This window comes from Belonocnema kinseyi, chromosome 5 (assembly GCF_010883055.1).
Source record: "Belonocnema kinseyi isolate 2016_QV_RU_SX_M_011 chromosome 5, B_treatae_v1, whole genome shotgun sequence".
NCBI lineage: Eukaryota > Metazoa > Arthropoda > Insecta > Hymenoptera > Cynipidae > Belonocnema > Belonocnema kinseyi.
This window is the reverse complement of record NC_046661.1, coordinates 14,813,686-14,838,056: the sequence shown is the minus strand read 5'-3', so window position 1 is coordinate 14,838,056 and position 24,371 is coordinate 14,813,686. Positions and strand designations below refer to the sequence as shown.

General features: G+C 33.5%; 1 protein-coding gene across 1 annotated transcript in view; it reads right to left on the bottom strand.

The window, feature by feature from the left end:
• The window catches only part of LOC117173543 (LARGE xylosyl- and glucuronyltransferase 2-like), a 418,028-nt gene that overhangs the window by 164,147 nt on the left and 229,510 nt on the right, over positions 1-24,371 (bottom strand). Inside the window, exon 7 of the mRNA XM_033362182.1 lies at positions 19,444-19,593. Coding sequence (XP_033218073.1) covers positions 19,444-19,593 — 150 coding nt within the window. The remainder of the gene's footprint in view (positions 1-19,443; positions 19,594-24,371) is intronic.

The following is a 24,371-nucleotide window of genomic DNA, read 5'->3' as shown; positions in this document are numbered from 1 at the left end:
TCACATTATACTTTTCTATCTCCAAAACAGTTTTCCTAAAAATATTCAACACGTTACAAAGCTAAAATTAACCATTTTTCGAGCCCACAAAAGACCACTTCATAATATCCTATGTTTTTTTACACGACTTTAAACAGTGATCATTCAAATTTTAACCTGGAAAAGCCCCCTAAGAAAGGCATTATGTGTAAGAGGACATATTTCTTCGACAAAAAAAAAACTAATTTAAATGATTTTTCATCTGACCGATGCAATAGCCGGACTACTTTAACCCTAACTCGACTTCCCATCTCTATAATTCCACAACCACTACTTCGTTCTCCTTTCTTCCCTGCAGCTTAACTTTTTATACCTTGTCCGCAATACCTTTATTCTTGCCCTCCACCCTGTCACCTACTTCTGTTTCCGATCTGCCCTTCACCTTCTCAAGTATTTTTTCCGCCCTTTCCTTCCACACTCTTATTACTTTTGCCATCTCCTTCGTTTCATCTTCTTTTTCCTTCCTTAGCGACAACACCGCCCGCCTTAATCCTATTATCCTCCTCCGTCAGCTCTTTTACCTCCTTTTCCTATATCTCATCTCTGACCCTCAGGTCCTCGCTCATATTTTCCATCTTCGCAATAGCTCGTTTCTCCAAACTTTCTCGGCTGCCTCTTTTCCTCTTTAGGAGACTCTCCCCCTCACTTGCGCTAGACGCTCTCACCCTCGCTTCCTTGCTACCTTCGTTCCGAAATTTTTGTCTCCTCGATGCGCCCTTGCACAGACCCCTTTCTCTCCCTTAACATCGCCCAACACTACGCGAACCACCCTCATCCCCCTCTTAGGCTTCTACCCTCACACTCCACTCATACCTTTCTCACTTAATCCGTAAAATCTTCTCACCAGCTGTCACCGAACACGTTCTCACTATCGCTATAAATATGCAAATCAAATTGTACTTATTAGTGAAAAAGTTATAGCTCCATTTATGTATACATGTAATGTGCTATAAATAGTATAATATAAATTAAACTAACCCCCTTACTAATACGTTTAACTTTTCCCACCTGTGTTATAATGTATTATATATAAGACTTATAACGCCTGTTGATTGCTACTTAAGAATGATGCGTTTGAAGTGTAGCAGTCAACAGGCGTTAAACGTCTTTTATTTTTTTAAACTGATTAACGTTACAAAAAAACTATAGCAATTGCTCCATGACTTTCTAATGGGAATTTTAACGTAGAATCCGAATTTCACTAATTTAAAAGTTGATCTTGCTGTTTTTTATCATTTTTATTGCACGATACGGAAGGGATACTATGTGGATACTATGAGGATACTCTGTAGATTATCCTTTCCGTTCACTCAGTCTGCTAGGGTTTTAGGAAATTTGATTTTTACAAGAAGAATAGATTTTTTAACGACAGAATATATGAGTAAAGGAAACAAATGTCGAGTACGCTCCTTTGTCCATTTTGATGATTAAATGCTTTTTATTTTCATTATTTTGTTACTTAGTTTCGATTTTTGTTTGTTTCAGAGTCTTAATTAAAATATTAGTTATGTCATTTACTCAGAAAATACATATAAATTATTTAGGTTTAAATTAATCAATTTTTCTCTCGATTAATGGTTCAAAATCTTTGATTTGTTTCTTTACATTATTATCACCTGTAGAACTTATAACTTCAATAGGTTCACTCTTTTTTTTGTTCGTTGATTGCTTCAGGTACTTTAAGCAACTCTTCAATTGAGCAATATTAGGCTTTTTCGCGATTTTGTAGACTAAATCATCCCTGCTGGAACAAAAAAGAAAGAACATTCTCTCACTATTCATCATTTTCTATCTCTAAGATAATAACATAAGGAAAAGTGTGGAGTAAACAAACAAAAAAATTCTTTCCTATTAAACTTGAACTTGAAAATTGTTGTAACGTTCAAAATATAGTACATTAAAATCCGAATATTCTTTACTAAAATGTTCAATATTTTATAACAACTCCATTACTCGAAGCTAACAGATTGAATAATTCAATAATATTGGATAAATAGCTTTATATATATAATATAGATTATAATATTATGTCATTATTAATATAGATTAAGTAGTTTCAATTACATGATCTTATTTGAATTTTTCTTTTATCTCTCGTGTTTTTTAAATGCAGCATAATTATTGAAAACTCATCTCGAATGGATTAAGCATGATTTATTCGCTTATTCCTCAATTTATTTATCTCAGCCTATCCATTGTCCATCCACATTACACCTGCAAATATTTCTATCAATTATTCATCCAGTTTTACTTTATTCTATCTCTAGTCTCTACAGCTATTTATATGTTTCTATCTCTATTTTCCTCTATTTTCTTGTCACTAAACTTTTACTTTTTTCCTGTTTAATCCTCAGTTCTCTATACCTACCTATGATTCGCTTATTTTCCTCCTTCCATTGTATCTCATTTTTAATCCAGATTTTCGCCTATACACGTCTATCTGTTTCTATCTCTTTGTCATTACAGATTCATACCTGTCTTTAAATTATAATAAGGGAAAATTCACTGCTCCTCAGTGAAATTTAATTTAAAATCAGTAACGCCCTTCTAGTTATTTGCATCCTTAAGGTTTCACTGATTCAAATAGCAGAAAGTATTTCACTGATATTGAGTTAAATTCCACGGATTCAAATTCAGTGAAATCGCTTTTATTCCCCTTTCCTTGATCTTAATTGTCCTTTTTTTGTCTATCTACGTTGACTGATTTCTATCTCTTTGTCAAATCAGCCTTTTTGTCTATCTCTTTCAATCACCTAGTTTTCAATATGCTTCTATTCCTTGTTTATTAGGCTTGTCCTTGTATAGAAAATTTGTGTGGGAAATCATCCAATCGCGATATTGCGTTAAATATGCAAACATAGAACGTCCTCCTTTGAGTCAAATCCATTATCACTTAACCATTGCCCCGTGTACTTGATGTTTATCATAAGATTATTCTGTGATAAAACTGTTTAGAAATAATTTCTAGTGGTTAAAAATAGGTTTAAAAAATGTATTACTTTAGAAACAAAATAATTAACAAAAATTATTTTTTGGGATTGAAAATGTTTAAAGAATTTATATCCAGAGTTGTGGTGTAAAATATGAGAGCAAAGAAGGTCTTACTTATGAATAGTTGTTTCAACAATTAATACTCGTTGAAGTAAAGCCAAACAATTTGTTGGTTTATGGATATTGTGAAAGTAATTAATTCTCGTCGTCAATTTAAAAAGTATCATACTGAAGAGTCATGGCAAAATTAAAATTTGTTCATGAAAATTGTTCAAATAATCATTAATTCTTGAGAATTTTCGAAGTATTATAGGAAAGAGTCACCAGAAAAACATTCTTACAAGGGGACCTTGAGGTCTGTTTTTTTTTATTTGAATTGATATTCTCCTCAATGAAAGGTACATACCAGAGGTTGGTGCAATTGCAGAATAGGGGCGTCACTTGTTTTTTGGCTGAAAACCCAGTTTTTTCGGCAACAAACTTTTAGAATCTTTAATTAAACGATAAATGAAGGGATTTGACCAGGCAGAAGTTTAAAATTATTGTTACTTTTGTTACTACAATGTCTTAAATATTGGCATGTTACGATATCGGAATGATCATATTTAACTCTCAGTTTAGGTGCTTTTAAACGTCCAAACTGACAGAAACACCCCTTTTACAGGTCACACAAATAATTTGGTAAATACCCTTTTTTAATGTTTCGTGGGGGCGGTAAGGTACCTCTATGACTAGTAAAAAAAAATAATGTTGGTCACATCACTACCTATGTGTAACGCATCGTTAAATATGATACTATAATTACGATATATCGTAACAGACCCATATTTGAGACATCATAGTAACGAAAGTAACACTCATTTTAAATTTTTTCCTAATCTAATCGCTTCATTCATCCTTGAAATTAAAGATTCTAATAGTTTATTGCCAAACAACATTTTTTCCAAACAGAGGTTACAGGTGATGCCTCTATTCAGCAATCTAACACAGAGGTTTTCTGAGAAAAATCAATAAGACGCAATATTAACCCATTTTCGAGAAAAATGCATTTTAAAAATTGCGAACGCATAATGATCGAGCTGATGCAAGATTATTTTGAAGCATCGGTAGCTCCCTGGTAGAGCGCTTGGCTGATATCTGCAAGGTGGCGCGTTCGATTCCCGCTATGCGTACTTTTTCAATTTTTTTTATTGATCAAAATACTTGTTTATTCTATTTTTGAAAAACATTTAATATAACAATTTTGCATTTTATTAATATTTTTTTCTTTAGTAGTTTCTTGTATTTGCGTTTTTAAATTAAAGAAGGCAAAAGTGTTGCAAACAAAAATTTCAACAACAAATACAAAATTAAATCGTTCTCCTGAAACTACAAAAAAGTATATGAATAACAGACAATTAGTTTTAATATGTGAAAATACCATTTCAAGGCACTTCTCGTTCTTGTCAGTAAATATTTGTGAAATGAGTCACTGCATCAACTGATATTTCGTATTTATTATTGAAATTTCCATTTAAAATACTTTGTTCCTACTTTAATTGAAAAATATAAATAGTAGAAACTATTAAAGTATAAAGAATTTTAATAAAATGCACAATCGTGCAAACGGGCGATAGTAAAAATACGATAAACAAAGTTTTTATTGCAAATAAGGAATAAATAATAATTAAATAGCATAATAATATTAAATGTTAATAAAAGATGGAATACTTCAGCATTTTGATAAAAAAATAAAATAAGGTACGAATAGCAAGAATCGCACGCGTAACCTTGCGGCTACGAGGGTAGTTCAATAAGTCCTTAGAATGAAGTATAAAAACAATTTTTTTTGGCTAAATTTTTTTTTATTTTTCAACATAATCTCCTTGGAGCTCTATACACTTGGTCAATCGCTTTTCAAGTTTTTTTAATCCTTCAGAAAAGTGCGTTTTCGGAAGTTCCTCAAAATAAGCATTTTCAATTGGTTATAAAAACACGTAAACTCAGAAGATGTGGACTGTAACTGCACCATATATCTAGTCGGGAGTGGTGCTGACTGAAAACAGATAATTTGGAGCAATTCGCGCGCCATCTGTTGGTCATTCTAAGGACTTATTGAACTACCCTCGTATCAAACAAGCGCTCTACCAGGGAGCTACCGACGCTTTGTAATACTTCTACATAGGTTCGATGATCATCCGTTCGCAATTTTTAAAATGCAGTTTTCTCGAAAATGGGTCAAAATTGCGTCTTTTTATTTTTCTCTGAAGACCTCTGGTATGTACCTTTCATTAAGGAGAGTGTCAATTTAAATAAAAAAAGCAGACCTAAAGGTCCCTTGTTAGATGATCTAGTGAACAGATTATGCCTATTTCTTGAAAAATAACTAAACCAAGAATATTGTTATCAAAATTGTTTAACTAAACCAAAATTCTTGAGAAATTTCAAAGCACCATAAAAAAGAGACATCGCAAAGAAGTTGTTTACTCATTCTGTAAGTGAATTAAGCCCATTCGTTGAAAAATAGACAAACTCTGAATTTTTTTATGAAAATTGTTCATATTAATAATAATTTTTAGGAATTTTCAAAGCACCGTAAAAAAAATGTATCGATATTATTAGTTAAGTATGCGAAAAATGAGCTTACTTATCGAAAAATGGCCAAACTCGGAATTTTATCATAAAAAATTGTTTAAATAATTAACAATTCTTTGGAATTTGCAAAAGATAATAGAAAAGAGTAATCGGAAAGACTTTCTGAGTTAATTCTGGAAAAAAATGAGCCTATACGTTGAAAAATAGACAAACTCTGAATTGATTTATGAAAATTGTTTACATAAAAAAAAGTTTTGGTTAATTAACAAAGCTTCATATTAAAGAGCCGCTGGGAAAACTTTCTTAGTTGATTCCGTGAAAAAGTTGACCGTTTTCATAAAAAAATAGACAAACTCTGAAAATGGTTTAAATAATAAATATGATTATAAACAGATGTTATTCCAAGTTTTTGACGTCCGCGAAGTAATTATTAAAATGTTAAGAAATGAACAAATATAGTATTATAACTTTTTATTCTATTTCATACGAGTCTTCTCGACCTTATTGAATATGCGTAATTAATGCGAGGTTTCGATAACGGATCTCTATCCTTATCAAGTATTTACAGATGTACATATTCTATTCTTGGTAGAAAACTTATCTGTTTTAGTTAAAAGTTCATGTATTTTATTTAAATCTTATCTTTTTTTATATAAAGGACCCTGCACAATTTACGTTAAAATCCGACCCCGGTGAAATTGGCTGAAATTGCAATATAATATAGTTCAAAGCCTCCTGATCAAAAAATCCTGATGGGTACTAGTCCAAAAAATCCAAAGTTTTCGAGAAAGGTGGAGCTGAACGCGAAAAATATGACCACAAGCGAATCTAATGTCCTGCTTGAAACTTGAAGATGAGGTGCAGATTTTTCAATAAACTGTGATCAACACAATTACTGATTGATACTAGAAACACTGGTAAGACCAGTCCAGCTAACAAGGGCAATGAAATGGCGCTGTCCAGACATAAATAGGTGAAAATCGTGACGCTGCCCTGGCAAATGTAAATACTGTTCGAAGTATTAAAAGTGGCAGACAGTTCAGTAAATGAATACAAGACTGTAGATCAGTTCAATTCAAAGAAAAAGCCAGTCCAGCTACTAAAGGCAATGTAATAGGACTGCCCTGGCTATGTGAAGAGTCTTTAAAATAATCAAGGCGAAAGTCATTCTGGACTACCAAAGATATTTTTTAGCCCAGATAATTAAGAAAAGACTATAGGTCAGTCCAACCAACAAAGGCAAGGCATGTTATTAGTCCAGTCGATTATGACAAGAGGATAAATCAGTCCAACCAACAAATTCAAGACATGTTATTAGTCAGTCGGTCAAAACAAGACTATAAATCAGTTTAACCAAAAAAGACAAGACATGTTATCAGTCCAGTCGGTTAACATCAGACTATAAATCAGTCCAGCCAACAAAGGCAAGGCATGTTATTAGTCTTGTCAACTAAAACAAGACTAAAAATTAGTCCAACCAACAAAGGCAAGACATGTTATTAGTCCAGCCGATCAAAACAAGACTATAGGCAGGCTTTGCTAATGGCTTTTTAATGCCTGTGACCTGTATCAATGACATTTTCAAGCAATCCTTACAAACATAGGCCGAATGTTGACCTACGCTTAGAGACATGTAGATTAAAGTTAGCTTATAATATATCTAAGTCAGCGCTGAGATGGTTGTCAAGGTTATTGGGTATGCCTGATGACAGGTAACCTAAAAGATGTTTTCTTAAATTGAAGCCAATGTCATTAAAACCTGATTGTAACCCAAAGTATAACTGGGTTCTCCAGCTCAAAAATATGTTCACTCTATGTAATTCGAAGAAAATGTGGCTTGACTTGGATTCTGCGTCAATCGTTGAAAATATGGATTTATTTCTAAATAACTTTTCTGATTATATCTAGAGTTCCAACTATGAAAGATAACTCTATTAAAGTAGTCTCCAAGTCTTCCCACATCTTAAACTAAATCCGGTCTTTCAATCATTGCATCTTAGATTACCTTTTTATATAACTTCTATTATTGATCAACATAGACTTAAGGGCTCTATCAGGAGTTTTATACGTTTTGTTGAATATAAATTTACTTATGACCCTGCTAGACTCTGCCCTATATGTAACCTGTCAGTATCAGAGGACCTTATTCATCGTTAGCTGTTTGTCCTGCCTATTCTGCCTCAAGAATATCAATCTTAGGTCACCCAGCAACCACGACAGACAATAGCCAGTATTGGCTGAGTCTTTTAAACTCTAATTGTTCACACGAGCTGCGCAAAGTTGCATTGTGTTTTCGAAAGATTCTACAAATAAGAGCATTCATTTTGGAGACTTGACTGTCTTGATAACCTTAAATAATTTTTTCTCTTGTACAATTTTTGCAAGTTACTTCTTTTTATTTTGCTGCTTCATCTGGTTGCACATGATTACTTTTTGTTTATATTTGTATATTATATTGCTACTCATTTATTTTGCCTCTTCCTAGACCTATGTAGCTCCAGAAAATATCTTTTGATTTCTAGATATTTTACCCCTGCCATATCAGCAAAACCGATCTTTTGAAAGACATTTAAAGATTGTCTAAGTCTGCGGCGCGTGACTCTACATTCTTTATCATCCCAAGGTTTCTTTCCTGGAGTATGCCATTTAGAATTTGCAAGTAAATACAACTTATCGGCGACAGATGAGATTGTTACAATTAAATTATTATCTAGGGTATTTATTTCACATTTGGGGTACGCAGAGTTCTCAGAAATAGACATTTCATGTATATGGTCACATTTGCGATTTTCATTTCAGATTACTTTATTGTTCAATAAAAATAAGTCTCTATTTACACTTGTATCCATCTGTATTAAATAAGAAATGTCAACGCGAGTCGGAAGATGGTCGGATGTCGTAGGCAATTAAAGTGCTTCAAAATTAGTAATCGGATCTATTGAGCCAATGTTACACACAACAAGATCTTTAACACTCATACCCTCAAATCCAAAAAATGTATAATTATCTGGAAAATCTGTAGGGAATCTTTCATTTAATATCATCAGCTCACCACTCTCAACAATTTTGACAAGAATGTCCTTCAAGATTTAACAAAAATACATGTAGGAGAAATTAATAAAATTTCCAAGTTGAATAGAGGTGTGCTTATAAAAATTGCTAAACTCGTACTAGGGCAGCAGACTTTAGCAGAACATTTTGCATTACTTACAATATCGGAGTGATCAGTGATCCATACAGGGGATTCTAAATTCTTTAAAGTTATCCATGTCTCGCACAGGCAGATAATGTCCGAGCTGAGTATGTAAATTGCGATATCAACAAAATTTGAATGGCCATGAGTATCCGAGAAAGAGTTGCGAAGATTGCTGCCCTTATGAGATTGAGATATGACATCCTGATTACCGACTTCTTTCTCTGCTGCAAGTTGCTAAACCTTACCAGGCCTAGTAGGTTTTTAATTCTTAGACTGAGGCTTCTCTGGGTTTGAAGCAATTTTTCCAAAAGGGGTCCAGGGTGCTAGTCTTGACTTTCCTCTGGTGATCTGTCAAATATGACAGAAAGGTTCAACTCTCTAAAAGCTGCACGTTTGTTGAGAACCTTTTGCTTTCATCTGCAAGAACTGAAACGTACCCGAACGGGTCTACTACCTTGCATCCTTCCCAGACGATAAATGGTATCCATGCTCGACTTATTAAGTGAGAGACTACCGCTAATAAGAAAATTGAGAACGAATGAGAAGACGTCCTTGTTAGATTCCTTATCATCCGATAGATTTTGAATCAAAACATTGCAGGAGTGGGCTTGTCGCTGAAGAAAGTCAACCTGTCGTTTGAGTGAACCACACTTTTCCTTTATTTCCTGATGACTTTCTTTCAGGTTTTTATACTGTACTTTGGATGTGCTAAATTCGATCTTTAGAGGATCAAAATCGGACTTCAATTAAGCTGTGTCAGTTTTGAGAAGTTTGATGTACTTTTTGGTTTCCTCTGTGTCGGCTTTGATGAAGTTTGATAGTTACAGCACACATGGTGTTTATATACGGAAAAAAAGTTTGCCAGATATGTAGGTAAAGAAAACTGCGAGGATTTCTTCGTAATGACTCTAGATGCTAGAAAATAACCGTTCCAAAATGTGATCTGATCCTTTTTTCAAGATATCTTGGAAATAAGATTTTTATTCAGATTGTTTACAAATTGATTTATATTTCAATAAGTACAAAATAATTAGGAATTAATTTCGTTTATAAAAATGATTTATTCTTTTTTACATAAGAAAATATAATGATAAATACATGTTAATAATATAATAATATATATTGACAAACATAAATAATAATTATTTCGATATAATATATTAAACAACAATAAATGAACATAAATGCATGATGACTTGTTAACACAAAAATAAATTTAAGTCTTTTTAGATTCACATAAATCATCACTATTTATATCTGTTCTTTAAATATATAGAAATGAGAACTCAACGGTGGCATTCTTCAGTCTTTTCGGATATGAAGAGTCAGTAATAAGATTGATTTTTCGTCTTTCCCAAAATTTTAGAAACTCTCTATGTGCCGCTTCTCCGGCTTGCTCCAGCTATAAGCTATATGCATTTTCAGGGTTTAGATTGTATTTGTGCTTAACAATGCGCTGTGCAATTATTTAATAAGCTTTCCTATATCTGCAATCGAATCAAGTCTTTCGATCGAAAAACATGAATTAACAATTTTATCCATTATTTAAAATGCAATGACATAGGATGTGATGGCAAATGGACCGACACCTACATAAATTTCTCGATCAAAGAGTTTTGTCAGCTTCTCCTAACAATTTTCTGCATGCATTGCCTTTAAATACCTCTCCATGATGATTCTTTGAGACTAACTTTAGTTTTAAAGGCCACAAAAGAGCTTTCTCTCAACCGATAACGTGCACTAGACCATCCCAAAAAAATGTTTAACAAACCCTTGTAACATATGATGTTCTCGAATCGTACATTTATCACGAATAAACAAATCGTCTTTTTCTTTGAAAAGTGGCTCAGTTATAGTACTGTAGCAGTTCTTAGCTAACTTTTTATTTTTGCAAAGAGACATAAACTTGTCACAATCTTTTCTCAAATCACTAAATGTTTTAAGATATAAAACTTCCACTTCCTCGGACACATGATTTTCGTTAACAACTTTCTTTAAATCTTGAAGACCAACAAAGCAATAAGGACATGGATACATTGACGTTGCCGTTTTTTGTAAATTCATGATCAGTAATATTCTGAAATCAGAGACAAAGTTTAATGAAATATTATTAATGTTCACTAAAGTGAATAGATGTTTAACATTTTCATGGCTTTCTTTGACGTCATGTACTATACACAGCATAATCAGTTTTTTAATACTTGTTCCCGCATTTGATGCTTTCATACTGTTTTGAGAACCAATTTTTCTTTGTTTTCTAGGTATACCATTTTCCAAATCAGTCTCAGTTGGTGTGTGAGGAATTATTGACAAGCAAATTTTGAAAAATCCTGACACCATCTGCCATTAGTTTAATGAGATAGTCACCAACAAAATGATGTCGTTCTAATACAGTTTCAAGCAGTTTTTCAGCATCAGCCCAGAGGATAGGTCTTTCTTTTAAATTTGAATTCTTAGTATTGAATTCTAGCACTTTAATATTATAGATATATTTTAATAATTTTGTTCGTTCATTAACGTGATGTGAATAATGAGCAGGTACAGACATGCGACCAGTAGAATGTCGAATAAAAGTAGTAAAGTTATTCATATGTCGAATCGAACATACAGTGTTTGTATGGATATTATCTAAATCTTTTGATGAACATGTGACTGCAGAACTTTTTTCTTTACGAAATATTCCTTTTCTACGTCCTGCAATGTTCAGCGTGATAGAATCTGTGCTATTACTTTTAGCTTTTTTATTGAGAATTTCCGAGGCAATGTCTCCAAAATACGCCTCAGTTTCAGCTATGAGCTCCTCATTTGAGTAAAAACGCTTACCGGTGAGCATTTCTTCAGGTTAGGGAACAAGTAATAGTCGCTGGGGGCCAAGTCTGGTGAATACGGTGGCTGAGGAACCAATTCGAAGCCGATTTCATGCAATTTTGCTTGTGCAACTAAGCATGAATGAACAGGCGCATTATCGTGATGATAAAGCGGTTTTTTCTTCTTCAAATGCGGTTGTTTTTCGGCGATTTCGATTTTCAATCGGTCCAATAATGATGAATAGTATGCTCCGGTTATGGTTTTACCTTTTTCAAGATAGTCCACGAATATTATGCCATGTGCATCCCAAAATACGGAGGCCATAACCTTTCCGACCCATTATTGCGCTTTGGACGCTTCGGAGCGCTTTGGCCCGGTGGAACCCACTGTTTTGCCTGTTTCGTTGACTCAGGAGTGTAGTAGTGGATCCAGGTTTTATCCATGGTTATGAATCGGCACAAAAACTCGGTCGGCTTACGCGAAAATAATGCCAAATTCTGCTGGGAAGTTGTCACACGAATTCGTTTTTGGTCCACTGCGAGGAAACGCGGCACCCATCGCGCGCAGAGCTTCTTCATGCCCAAAACTGAATGCACGATATTGCCCACACGTTCCAATGATATGCCTACAGCATTAGCTACCTCTCTCAATTTCACTTTGGGATCATTCAACATCATACCATTGATTTTTTCGACATTTTCTGGTGTAGTGACCTCTTTTGGGCGCCCAGATCGTTCAGCATCAACTGTGCTCGTACGGCCACAACGAAACTCGGTAAACCACTTAGGAATCGTTCCAATCGACGCTGCAGAGTCCGGGTAATACTTGTCCAGCTTAGCCTTGGTCTCGGATGTCGTTTTCTTGCGAAGATAGTAGTATTTGAGCAAAACTCGAAACTCAGATTTTTCCATATTAAAAAAAACTCGGAGGTTAGTCGCTTCTCAGTGCTGTAACTTGTAAATGCGTAAACATAAATGGCTGAAGTTTTGACAGGCGTCATTTGAAGGATCAAGCTCGACGAAAATGGTTCACATTAGTGAATACTAATGCCATCTCTTAGAATTTTCAGGTACTTATCAGACTGCCTAATATATGATCTTGCTTCCCACAAGCATGCCTTTTACCTTTGTAAACTTCAGTCTTACATATTTTACAAATTGTCATTGTATTTAATTGAGCAGAAGTTTTTACTTTAAGAAGTGAAGTTATTTTTTAATTTTGCGAGCCGTAAAATCCATATGAATCTGTAATTTTAGAACTCACGTCTTTTTTACTCCTGTTGTGTTACGCGGATGTGTTTTCGATCTGCCAGTCAAGCATATGTAACAATATGTTTTCATAGTTAGGCATCGTTGGTAATGCTCTCTTCAAATCATTTTTCTCATTTTGAAGTAATTCTGTACGACATGTAGCATATATACTTAAAAGAAAACTTTTATCTTTTAAATTATAATTTTTCTTAATATGCTTTTCAATCAATTTTTGATGAGTTTCTGTTAATTGAAAATTACTGTAACTTTTCTGTCAAAGAATAACTTTTTTCCACATGGTTTCGATAACGACATCAAACAAGACACTGAGTAAAAATTCTATAATTGTCTGACTCGAAAAATCGTTTGTTTTTGGAAACTGCTCGCAGCGTGGAAAATTCAGATGTCAACAAACATACCGACGTAAACACGTGTTCACTTTCTGAAGCGCGGACTTCACACATGAAAATATCAAAAGCGGAGAAAATATTGACTCGAATGCGAAATATTGATTAGTTTGGAATCAACTATCTGAACGTTATAAACGTAAGTACCAAAGCCGACGTAAATTGAACTTTTAAATTGATTCATAATTTTTTAGTTAATATAGATATCTATACATATATATACATGTGTGTGTGTATGTATGAATATATGTCTGTGCAGTTTTTTTAACTACATATCAGGGAAACTTTTGTTCCGTATATAAACATCGTGCACATTTGAATTGCCAGCCATTTTTTTACACATGCACAAAAGAACACAGCACGCAAAGTCAGGACAAATCATTCACACTACCTGAGGGGCAACGCGAAACTTATAAGGATGTTTGTTGAAGACCACATATTCCTCAGAAAGACACAAAACCGATAAGAATTCCGACAGAAATTGAAAAAATCAGTAACAAAAACTTAACCCATCAGGTGTCACAGCACAAAACGTGCGCATTAATAGGCAAAGTAAAAATCTAGCACTTAAGACTCTAAGTCAAATCAAGAAATTCATACGAGGCACGAGAAACACTTGTTGTTCACACCGGCCCATATTGCAATTCCGTATCCCATAATATAATACATAGTGTTCTGACACCCACACTACCGTTCATGGGTCTTCCAGGATTATTTGTTATAAATTAATACGTTTTAAGATTGTCATTCTTAAATGCTATTCGATTGTATGCGTTGAAATTTCCTAAGCATCATGGGAACTTGCACATGGCACACATTGACTACAAGCAAGCGTTTCCTTCCGTGTCGCATGACTATTTGCTTGAAGTCCACGCATTATTGACTTTCTAATTCATGCGATGAGGCTCTGGGGTACAAGAATCAAGTATTTGGATCATGGACAACCAAAGATAACTAGATCAATATGCTTTACGACGAGTATATTTCAAGGAGACTCCTTCAGCGTACTATGGTTCTGTTTAACGTTGAACCATTAATCATAACACTAAACAACATTTCTCATGGCTTCAGAATTCATGATAATGAGGATGGTCATCAAGTGACCCATCTTCTTTACGTGGATGACCGGAAGCTGTACGCTAGTTCAGCCCAGAAAGTGCAGAAAGTGATCGATGTCACAAAGCAGTTTTCCACTGATATCCACAAGGAGTTCGGACTAGATAAATGCAGAACAACGCATGTATCAGAGGGGAATTAGGGACCGCAGAGTTAAAGAACAAGTTCGAAAATGACATCGAGGCAATGGCTGCAGGCGAATCATATAAATATCTGGGTATTCTTGAATACCCAGTCTTCAATCTTCATCTAAAGTGAGGTAATAGTGAATGAAAGTTAACGAAAATAATTGTTTTAACAAATTATTATTGTTTATGACTATTTTCATCTATAGCAATACCTGATAGTTTCGGTTTTTCGGCAATTTTTACCTTTCAATAAAATCTTCAACTTTGTTGCGCTTGTTAAGTTATTAACAATTAGTAAATAAACATTAAAGAAAACTACATTTTAAATAATCTCTTTCTCTTTTTGTGGAAAAAAGCGAAAATAGTGTGCTTAAAACAACAATACTATTTAAAAAATCATTTTTGTTGTGATTGACTTACAATTTCTTCATAAATAAAAAGGCGATGCAAAGTTAAAGATTAAAAAAAAAAACCGCGATTTTCTAGCACTTATCTAAGAAAATATAGTCAGAAACTATATTAAACTGTTTGAACAACTTTTTTGTTAACTTTCATTAATTATTACCTCACTAAGTCAAAAAAGGACAGCAAGATAAAATTTGCCGCAAAACCGCAACTATCATATATTGATATAGATGAAGATAGTCATAAACTATAATAACTTTATAAACAATTATTTTTTCAAGTTTAATTAACTATTAAGTGACGCCTAATGAAAAATAGTCACAGTTGATTTCTGAGGTGTCCCCATTAAAATAAAAAAAAACCCCAATACATTTTTGGACCACCCTACTCAGCATACTAGAGATCCGAAATGGCGACCAAATAAAAAAAAATTTATTATATTCAGGGATCGGAACCTTTTAGCTTTGTTCCAATAATAAGCGATTCTGGATGGGTTCGGGTTCGAATCGAACCGTCAAATTTTTTAAAGGATTCGGTCTGAATCAAACACTTTGAAAAATATCAAAGGTTCCGTTGGAAGCAGACTTCGGTCGAACCTTTAAGTTCTAAGTAGACCTAATCCTTTACAAAATAGTGTTTTCGAACCCTGATTATACTAACCGGTTTCCATTAGCCTCAGCTTTATGAGTTTTTTTATCAGACAGTGAAAAAGTTCCTGGAAATATGTACGAAAATTTATGCGTAGCAATTTATTTTCATTATTGGTAAACAAAAAGGTAATTGTCAGTAAATTTATCGTTTAAATTTCATATTTATTTATTAAAAATGGAATACCGAAATCTTTCAGCCTTTAACGTACTCAGAGATTAGCGTTTACACTTATTGCTTAAAAATTATAGAAACTTCGGAATTTCTATAATTTTTAAGCAGTAAGTGTAAAAGTAAATCTCTAAATATGTTAAAGGTTGAATGATTTCGGTATATAATTTCAAATAATTAAACAATAGATTTATTGACACTTGCCTTTTTATTGCGAATCACGAAGCCACATTTTTACATATTAATTATCTTAATAGTTTGAGCCAAGTTTAAGTGCGCCTAGGGCGCGTGGGTATGCTCTCGCGCTTCTACTACATTTTTTAAATATCATAAATATTGCAACTTAAATCAACAACTGTGATTTAAGTTTTTGAAGAATTACATTTATAAATTGGAACTGAATTTGTTTTCCATTTGCTTTTAGTGAAGGTTCTCAAAACACCTGCGGCTTTGACGATTACATTCTCATTGCGACACTCGCGCTCGATAATTAGGTAGTAGAGTAAATTCTACTGGAGCAGCGTTTAAGAATGAAGTATGTTTTTTATTATAATGTAACTAAAAAACACGATTGTTTTTTGTAATTTAGTAGATAGAGACATTCAACCGTGGGCTTTGATTCCGCTTGTTCAAACTTCAGTTCTAAGGCAACTCTGATTAATTAATCTAGAAAAATTTCAATTCGCGTGCAATTGAAAAAGTTTATCAAGATAATTTATAAACCATGTCAGTGTCTATCAAAAATAACGCTTTAACGATCTCTTAATAATAAAAATTGCATATTTTTGAAAATGATTTAACTTTTTAAATTTGGGACTAACTGAAGAATTTTATGAGAATAGTTTCGAAATATCTTTTATATTTAGAAGAAATTTGAATTTACATTTCTTAATTTACAGAAAAAAAATATTTTCTCCATTTTTTGAAAATATTCAAACTGTTGAAAAGCATATAACTTTTTTAATTTATGTCCAAATTAGAAATGTTCCACGGATTATTTTCAAGTACTTTTATCGCGTACAGAAAACTTTAAAAAATTATTAATACTCTTTAAAAAAATATGATTTCAAAACTTAAAAAAGCTCTTTTTTTACGTTTAGTCAAAAATCAACTCACGTAGATACTACTTTGTCAAAAAATAAATTTTTGTAGAATTTTTCAATGGAAATAGAGTCTCTGATTTTTGGGCTCCTCGAAAATACCCGATACGATTTTTGGGATTCAATCATAACGTCAAAAATCAACCCCTCTCAAACACGTAGATACAACTTTGTCAAAAAATAAATTTTTGTAGAATTTTTCAATGGAAACAAAGTCTCTGATTTTTAGGCTTCTCGAAAATACCCGCTACGATTTTTGGGCTTTAACCCTTAACGTCAAAAATCAACCCCTCTCTACCACGTAAATACAACTTTGTCTGCAAATAAATTTTTGTAGAATTTTTTAATGCAAATAGAGTCTCTGATTTTTGGGCTCCTCGAAAATACACGCTTCGATTTTTGGGCTTCAACCCTTAAAGTCAAAAATCAACCCACGTAGATACTACTTTGTCAAAAAATCAATTTTTGTAGAATTTTTCAATGGAAATAGAGTCTCTGATTTTTGGGCTCCTCGAAAATACACGTTACGATTTTTGGGCTTTAACCCTTAACCTCAAAAAATTTATTTTTTGTCAACGTTGTATCTACATGGTAGAGAGGGGTTGATTGTTGACTTTAAGGGTTGAAGCCCAAAAATCGTAGCGGGTATTTTCGAGGAACCCAAAAATTAGGGACTCTATTTCCATTTGAAAATCCTAGAAAAATTTATTTTTTGACAAAGTGGTATCTATGTGGTAGAGAGGGGCTGATTTTTGACGTTAAGGGTTAAAACCCAAAAATCGTAGCGGGTATTTCCATTGAAAAATTCTTGAAAAATTGATTTTTTGACAAACTAGTATATACGTGGCAAAGCAGGGTTGATTTTTGACGTTAAGGGTCAAAGCCCAAAAATCGTAGTGGATATTTTCAAGGAACCCAAAAATCAGTAACTCTATTCAAGCTCTAAAATTTAATAAAAGTTATTTTTTGACAATTTCGTATCTGCGTGTTACAAAGGGGTTAATTTTTTACTGCAAGGGTTGGAACCCAAAAATCGAAGTGGATATTTTCTGGGAGCCCAAAAAATCCCAAAAATATCCCGTAATGAATTACTGAAAAATTTCAATTTTTTGAAGGGGGTTGATTTTGGGAGTTAAAGGTTAGTTTGGGGAAAAAATTTTTTGCGCATTTTAAGAGCCCAAAAAAAGCCCAAAATTCTGGCGTAATTGAATGTTTATTATTTAGTGATTTAAAGAAGTGCAGGTGCTGGGTTAATCTAAGCTGGCACGTTCACAAGAAAATTGATTTTTTGAAAAAAGTAAAGGAGCCCAAAAATTCGTATTGCAGCCCAAAAGAAGCCCAAAAAAAGCCCACAATTCTGAGCTATAAAAAATTCAAAAATTCGATAGTGAAGGTGCTAGCTCAATATACCTTCTCGTAACCAACAGTGAGCTCGATTCCGGTGGGGAAATATCGCGGTACCGCATTGTAGGAAAACGCACCGTGAAAGAAACCTCTTGTCTGTTTCAAGCCGACGACTCTGGTTCTCTTGCACGTAATGCTCACGGAAATAATTTTATATCACTCCTTTGAATCTGTGGATTCATGATAAATAAGCAAAGAAATATTGGTCAAAAATTTACTTACTTGCTGTCCTTCTGAGATTTCAATAAATCAGAGAGGTTCACAATGAAAACATTTGAATAGGAAATCGCGTGAACCGAAGAGACTGTAGTTTCTTCCAGTCGCTTTCCTATTTTAGTCAAAGTCACAAAAATCGCAATGTTTTATGATTAAGTAAAAGCTGTGTTGGAAAAGAGAAATTAATCTCCTCTTTCGAGTCAAATGGGAATTCTGCTCTCTCGCAATTTTGTCGGTTATAATTATTGCCAGTCGTCTCATACTCGAGTCGTTTTCTAAAGTTAACCACAGAGAGATTCATTATGAAACACTTAAATAAAATCTTAACTTAGAGTCAGAAACATGGCAATTCTTATAACGAATAAATTAATCGAAACTCTAGAATAAATAGTTGTATATACACGAGATTGCTAGAATCGAACGGCCCTATTTAGCAAACTTGTTGATAACTAAATTACACGACGCAAATTCCGACGTTGAAAGTCAATTTAATTTCTTACACAGATGTTTATTATTTCTGCTCATTAGGAGTGCTCATTCCTGTTCTTTCTTTTATAGTTGCAAGCAAGGAAAACGGTGATCCTGTAAAACAGAATCGCCATTTCATTGATAAATGCCATGATGAAAAACATCTCCATTCTATCCCGTTGAGATAGAGGGCTTTGACCAACAAGATCTTACTAAGCACATTTTTATCAATGAAAGATTTTTTCCCTACTTACTTGTCCAGGAAAGATTGATCACGTTATAAAGTAATAACACTTCAAAGCTTTATTTCATTTGCACGGAAGTGATATCGTCTCCTCTTATTTCGGACTGCACATTTTGCATTCTTCGGAATCATTCTAATCATTCTAATGAAATATCAGATCATATAATAGTGAAATTTATACACTGGAAAATTTGAAAAATAGTATCTTATTAAAAAATCTTGTCACAAATTCGTCAGAACAATTCTTTTGCTCCAAGATATAAAAATTTTTTACTTACAACTGGTGAAATTTCTGCTTTATAACAATTAAAAAGACTTCGTCGAAGTAGTCTTCCATCAAGCTCAAGGAAAATGTTATGCATCCTTCGAAAGTCATCGATGTGCTTATTATGAACATTTTGTTTCCGCGGCGAATTCCAGTGGATAACCTGTCAGAAATATTTAAAAGCCTCCTTTATATGTTAAAAAATTACTAAGAACTTTCAATATGTGGAGACGTTAATGTTTGAAAAATCAGAAACCATAGTCGATCAGGTGAATGAATAAATACACAACAGATGAGAAGTTGCACACAAATAAAATGAAAATAAATAATGCTAATGTACCTAGATTAAATAAAGCTAAGAAGATAAAATAAAAATCATACAAATACTTCATTTAAACATTATTTTTTTCTCCATATGATATGTTTTAAAATAGACTATTATTGCTCAAGACAAGTTTTCACCAATATCTAGTTTCCACTTGTCTACTCTTCAGAAAATAGTATTATAATAAATTTCTTCAACGAAAGTGCAGTATTTTTACAAATATTACTTGAATAACTATTGTTCTTTTGTTTATTTCTGTCGTAAGTCATTAAGGGATCGTCCACAAATTACGTAAGACGTTTTTCTTTTGTTTATATCGTTGTGTCCTTCTCAACTTCACAGCAATTTTATGCTCGTCTTTATTCAAACAAAAGAAAAACGTCTTACGTAATTTGTGGATGATTCCTAAGAAACTCGAGTTCTTAGCGAAAAACCTAGACCATTAACTAACGGCCGGCCATTAGAAAAATGTTCTGCTAAACTGTGATCTTTTCGCTAACAGAATATTTCAGTTACGCAGATATAACACTATCAGGGAATTTCTTTAACAATGCAAAGCCTAGATCCGATAGAATAATTCGTCTACTCTCAGAAAAAAATAATGATTGCAGTTTTGTAATCGGTTTCATAATTTTATTTATTTCAATCTAACACCACAATTGCCACCAATTCAGGCAAATTCCGTAAGATTATTTTACAGCTCTTTTCTTCGGGCTAGCCGTATAGAGTTTGAGCCGCTAAATCCGAATATGCCCTCAAAATTTGTCATACACGTCTTAGTTTTCCCCTAGATGCAAACAGTGGAGAAAATCCTAGGGATTTTCTAGTCACACAGGCCATACAAAAAATTTGTCTGCACGAGACAAGTGACTAGGCTACCCTCATGGATTTTGAGCCATTGAATCCAAATCTCACCTGAGAACTTCTCCTATACGTCTCAGTTTTCCCCTATTTAAGAAAATAGAGGAAAACCTAGGGATATTCTGGATATTATTTTGAATATAATAGTATACGGAAGAATAAACGTACGGGTGTCATATTCTTATGTTTTGGGACTCGTACAAACCACATTCATACTCAAAAATTCCCCAGTGTGCTCACCGTTTCTCCTAGCTAGGATAAATCTAGGGAAATTTAAGGTCTTGCGCATGTTATACTGACTTATGAAGCAAAAAATAAGAAAAATGCTATTTCTTCTGCAGTTTTGCACCCAAAATCTAAATTTGATTAGTTATTTTTTGTCGAGCTTTTACCATTCTCTCCCTAGATACAAAAAGTAGGGAAAAGCCTAGGGAATTTCCGTTCACACAGGCCCACCAAAAAAAAGTTGTCTCCACGGGACAAGTGACTAAATTTGCACGCAAAAATGTAAAGTATACTAGGTTTTTTACCGTGTAAATCTATATAATCTGAGAAAGATCTTCAACTTCCCTAGAACTACGCAAGCTGGGAAAAATAGAAGGCACACTAAAGAATTTCTGGGTAAAAATTAAGTCTTTACAAGTCGTTGCACTTAAGAATATAATATAGATGTGTCTATTTTCGCGATTACTGGTATTATCAAAATAATGTGCAAATTATTCCTAGGGGTTTTCTTATTTTATGCATCTAGGGAGAAACTGAGACGTGTAGAAGAAGTGCTAATGCCAGATTTGGATTCAGCCTCTCAAAATCCATAAGCATCAATTTGCATCTAGGGGAAAACTGAGACGTGCAGGACAAATTCTGAGGCCATATTTGGATTCAGCGGCTCAAGATCCATAAGAGTAACCTAGTCACTTGTCTCGTGCAGACAACTTTTTTTTGTGGGCCTGTGATATCGTTCTGGTTTAAAGAACTGAAAAAATAATTGAACGATATTTGGCTGAATTGGTTGTGGCATCGGTGGAAGATTTAAATGATTAAAATTTTCGGAAACCGTTGGACGGCAATTAGTGTGAATCTGTATTCTTAAATATTGCGAATAAAAATCCTTTTCATTCAAACAATTCTTTTTTGCTGGGTAAGATTAGTAGCAGTAGATTAGTAAATTAGAGACAAGATAGTTTGTAAGTAGTAAGCCGAAGATATCAGAAGAAAAAATGGGCAGATTAATTTTTTCATTTACACTGTAACTGTGCTTGAATTTTTCATTATGGCTTAATAATTCACGATTACATTTTTGAAAGAGCATAAAAGTAAACTCATCACGAACGAGCTTATTTCTACAAGTTTTTAAGGGAGATAAGCAACAGCCTTGCAGAGCAGGAGCTAATTCAAAGGTAAACTGTGGTGCCAAATATTATGTCCTTTATTTGGCCCAATTCAGAGGTGCGTTACGCTAGCTCCTCTACAATGGAATTTGAATATATTCTCTTTATGCCATAATTTTTGACTTTTTAAATGCTTTTTTGGGCACCAATGCCGATTTTTTGGCTCTTTCAGTTTTCTCAAGAAAAAGAATTTGGGGTGGAATGTGCTGGCTGTCAGCACATCCATCAACTGCGCCCGAATTTTGGGCTTTTTTGAGCTCTTAAGAACTGCAAAAATTAATTTTTATAAAACAACCCCTATCTTTTAAGAACTACCCTTAAAATAAAATATGCACTTAAACTAAATTTAAGTATATCAGCAGTTTGGGCTTTATGGGCTCTTCTTTAGCACTAATCCCGACTTTTGTGCTCTCTTATTTTTCTCAAAAAACCGGACTTTTTAGTGGAGGTGCTGACCGCCGGCATATCAAAATTTTGGGCTTTTTTGGGCTCTCAAAAACTGCAAAAATTAGTTTTCAATAACATTTCCTGTCTCCTAAAACTTACCCTTAAAATAATTTACACACCCAGCCTACATGTAAGCATTTACGAATATTGTGCTATTTTTGGGCTCTCAAATCATTCACAAATTATTTCCCAAAATTTACCCTAACCCTTTAAAAAATCCCAAAGAAAAATATATGGCAGAAGTACGAGAAAAAATATACCGTAGGTCTGAGCTAATTTTGAGTTATTTAAAAATAACAAATGATATTGTCCAAAAAGAACCCATAACACTAACAGCTACCCCTAAATAAAAATATAGATATCAAGCAAAACTGGAAAGAATATAAATTAGAAGTCAATGGTTTTGCGGAATTCACAAAGCACTGCCGAAAAATGTTTGAGTGAAAAAGAATCATACTATTGACACAAAAATTGAGAGCTACCCTTATAAAACTTAGAGAACGAACTATCACCGTTCATGAACTAAAACCCATATTACATTTAACAAATCTTGTCTCAGCTGTCTTCAACTGAAAACGCGAAAAAAATTTAAAATTATAAAGAATAACTTCAGAAAACATTTTAATACTAGCTAATATATCTATTCCCCCAGTAATATTCCGCAAACCATAGGAGATATCCCTATAAAATTTAACAAATCCAGTCTCAGTTGTCTTCACTAAAATCGCCAAAGAAGTGTAAAATTAAATAGAATCACCTTAAAGAACTTCTCAGGACTCTACTTAATACATCTATTTCAACAGTAATATTTCACGATCCCTAGTAACTACCCCTATCACATTTAACGAAACAAGTCTCAGCTCTCTTATATTAAAGCGTTAGAAAATATTTCAAATTAAAAATAATCCACACAGACAGCTTTCGAAGTATCTAGTAGATATATCCACCCTCACAGTAATACTTTACAACTACTCGGGGTTGCGGAATATTACTGTGGTTGTAGATATATCAACTAGAGAATTTGGTGGATATGTGTGTTAGTCATTTTTAATTTAAATTTTGTTGGAAATTTTGGTTGAAGGCAGCTGAAACTTATTACGTTAAATGTGACAGGGGTAGTTCCTAGAGATCGTGTAATATTAATGTGTAGATAGATATATTAACTAAAGTCCTGAAAAGTTGCATGGAGTGATTCTTTTTATATAAATTTTTTTCGCTATTTTAGATTAAGATAGCTGAGACTAGGTTCGATAAATTTGATAGAGATAGTTCTAAGGATTTCGGAATATTTCGATGACTGTAGGTATATCGAACAGAGACATAGAGAAGTATGGTTGATCATTATTTTTTATTAGAACTTTTTTAGGCGATTTTAGTTGAAGGTAGCAACGACTTTATTCTTTAAAATTGATAGGGGTAGTTCCTAGGGGTTGTGGAATATTACTGTGAGCGTGGATACATCTAATAGACACTTGGAAAGCTGCTTGTGGTAATCATTCTTTTTGTGACGTTTTTAATTGACGGAAGGTGAGACTTAGTTCATTAAATGTGATAGGGGTAGTTCCTGGGGGTCGTGGTATATTGCTGTGGAGGTAGATATTTTAACTGGAGCCTTTGCAAATTGCCTGGGGTGATTGCTTTTAATTACATATTTTGTGGTTTTAGTTTAAGGCAACTGAGTTTGTATTCTTTAAATTTGATAGCGGTAGTTCTTAGGATTTGTGGAAAATTACTGTAAGGGTGGAAATATCTATTAGAGACATGGAAAGCTGTGTGTATAGATTATTTTTAATTAAAAATATTATTTACCATCTTAATTGGTAGAAGGTGAGACTTGGTTTGTTCAATGTGATAGAGGTAGTTCCTAGGGGCCGTGGTATATTACTGTGAAGGTAAGTATATCAAATAGAAACTGGA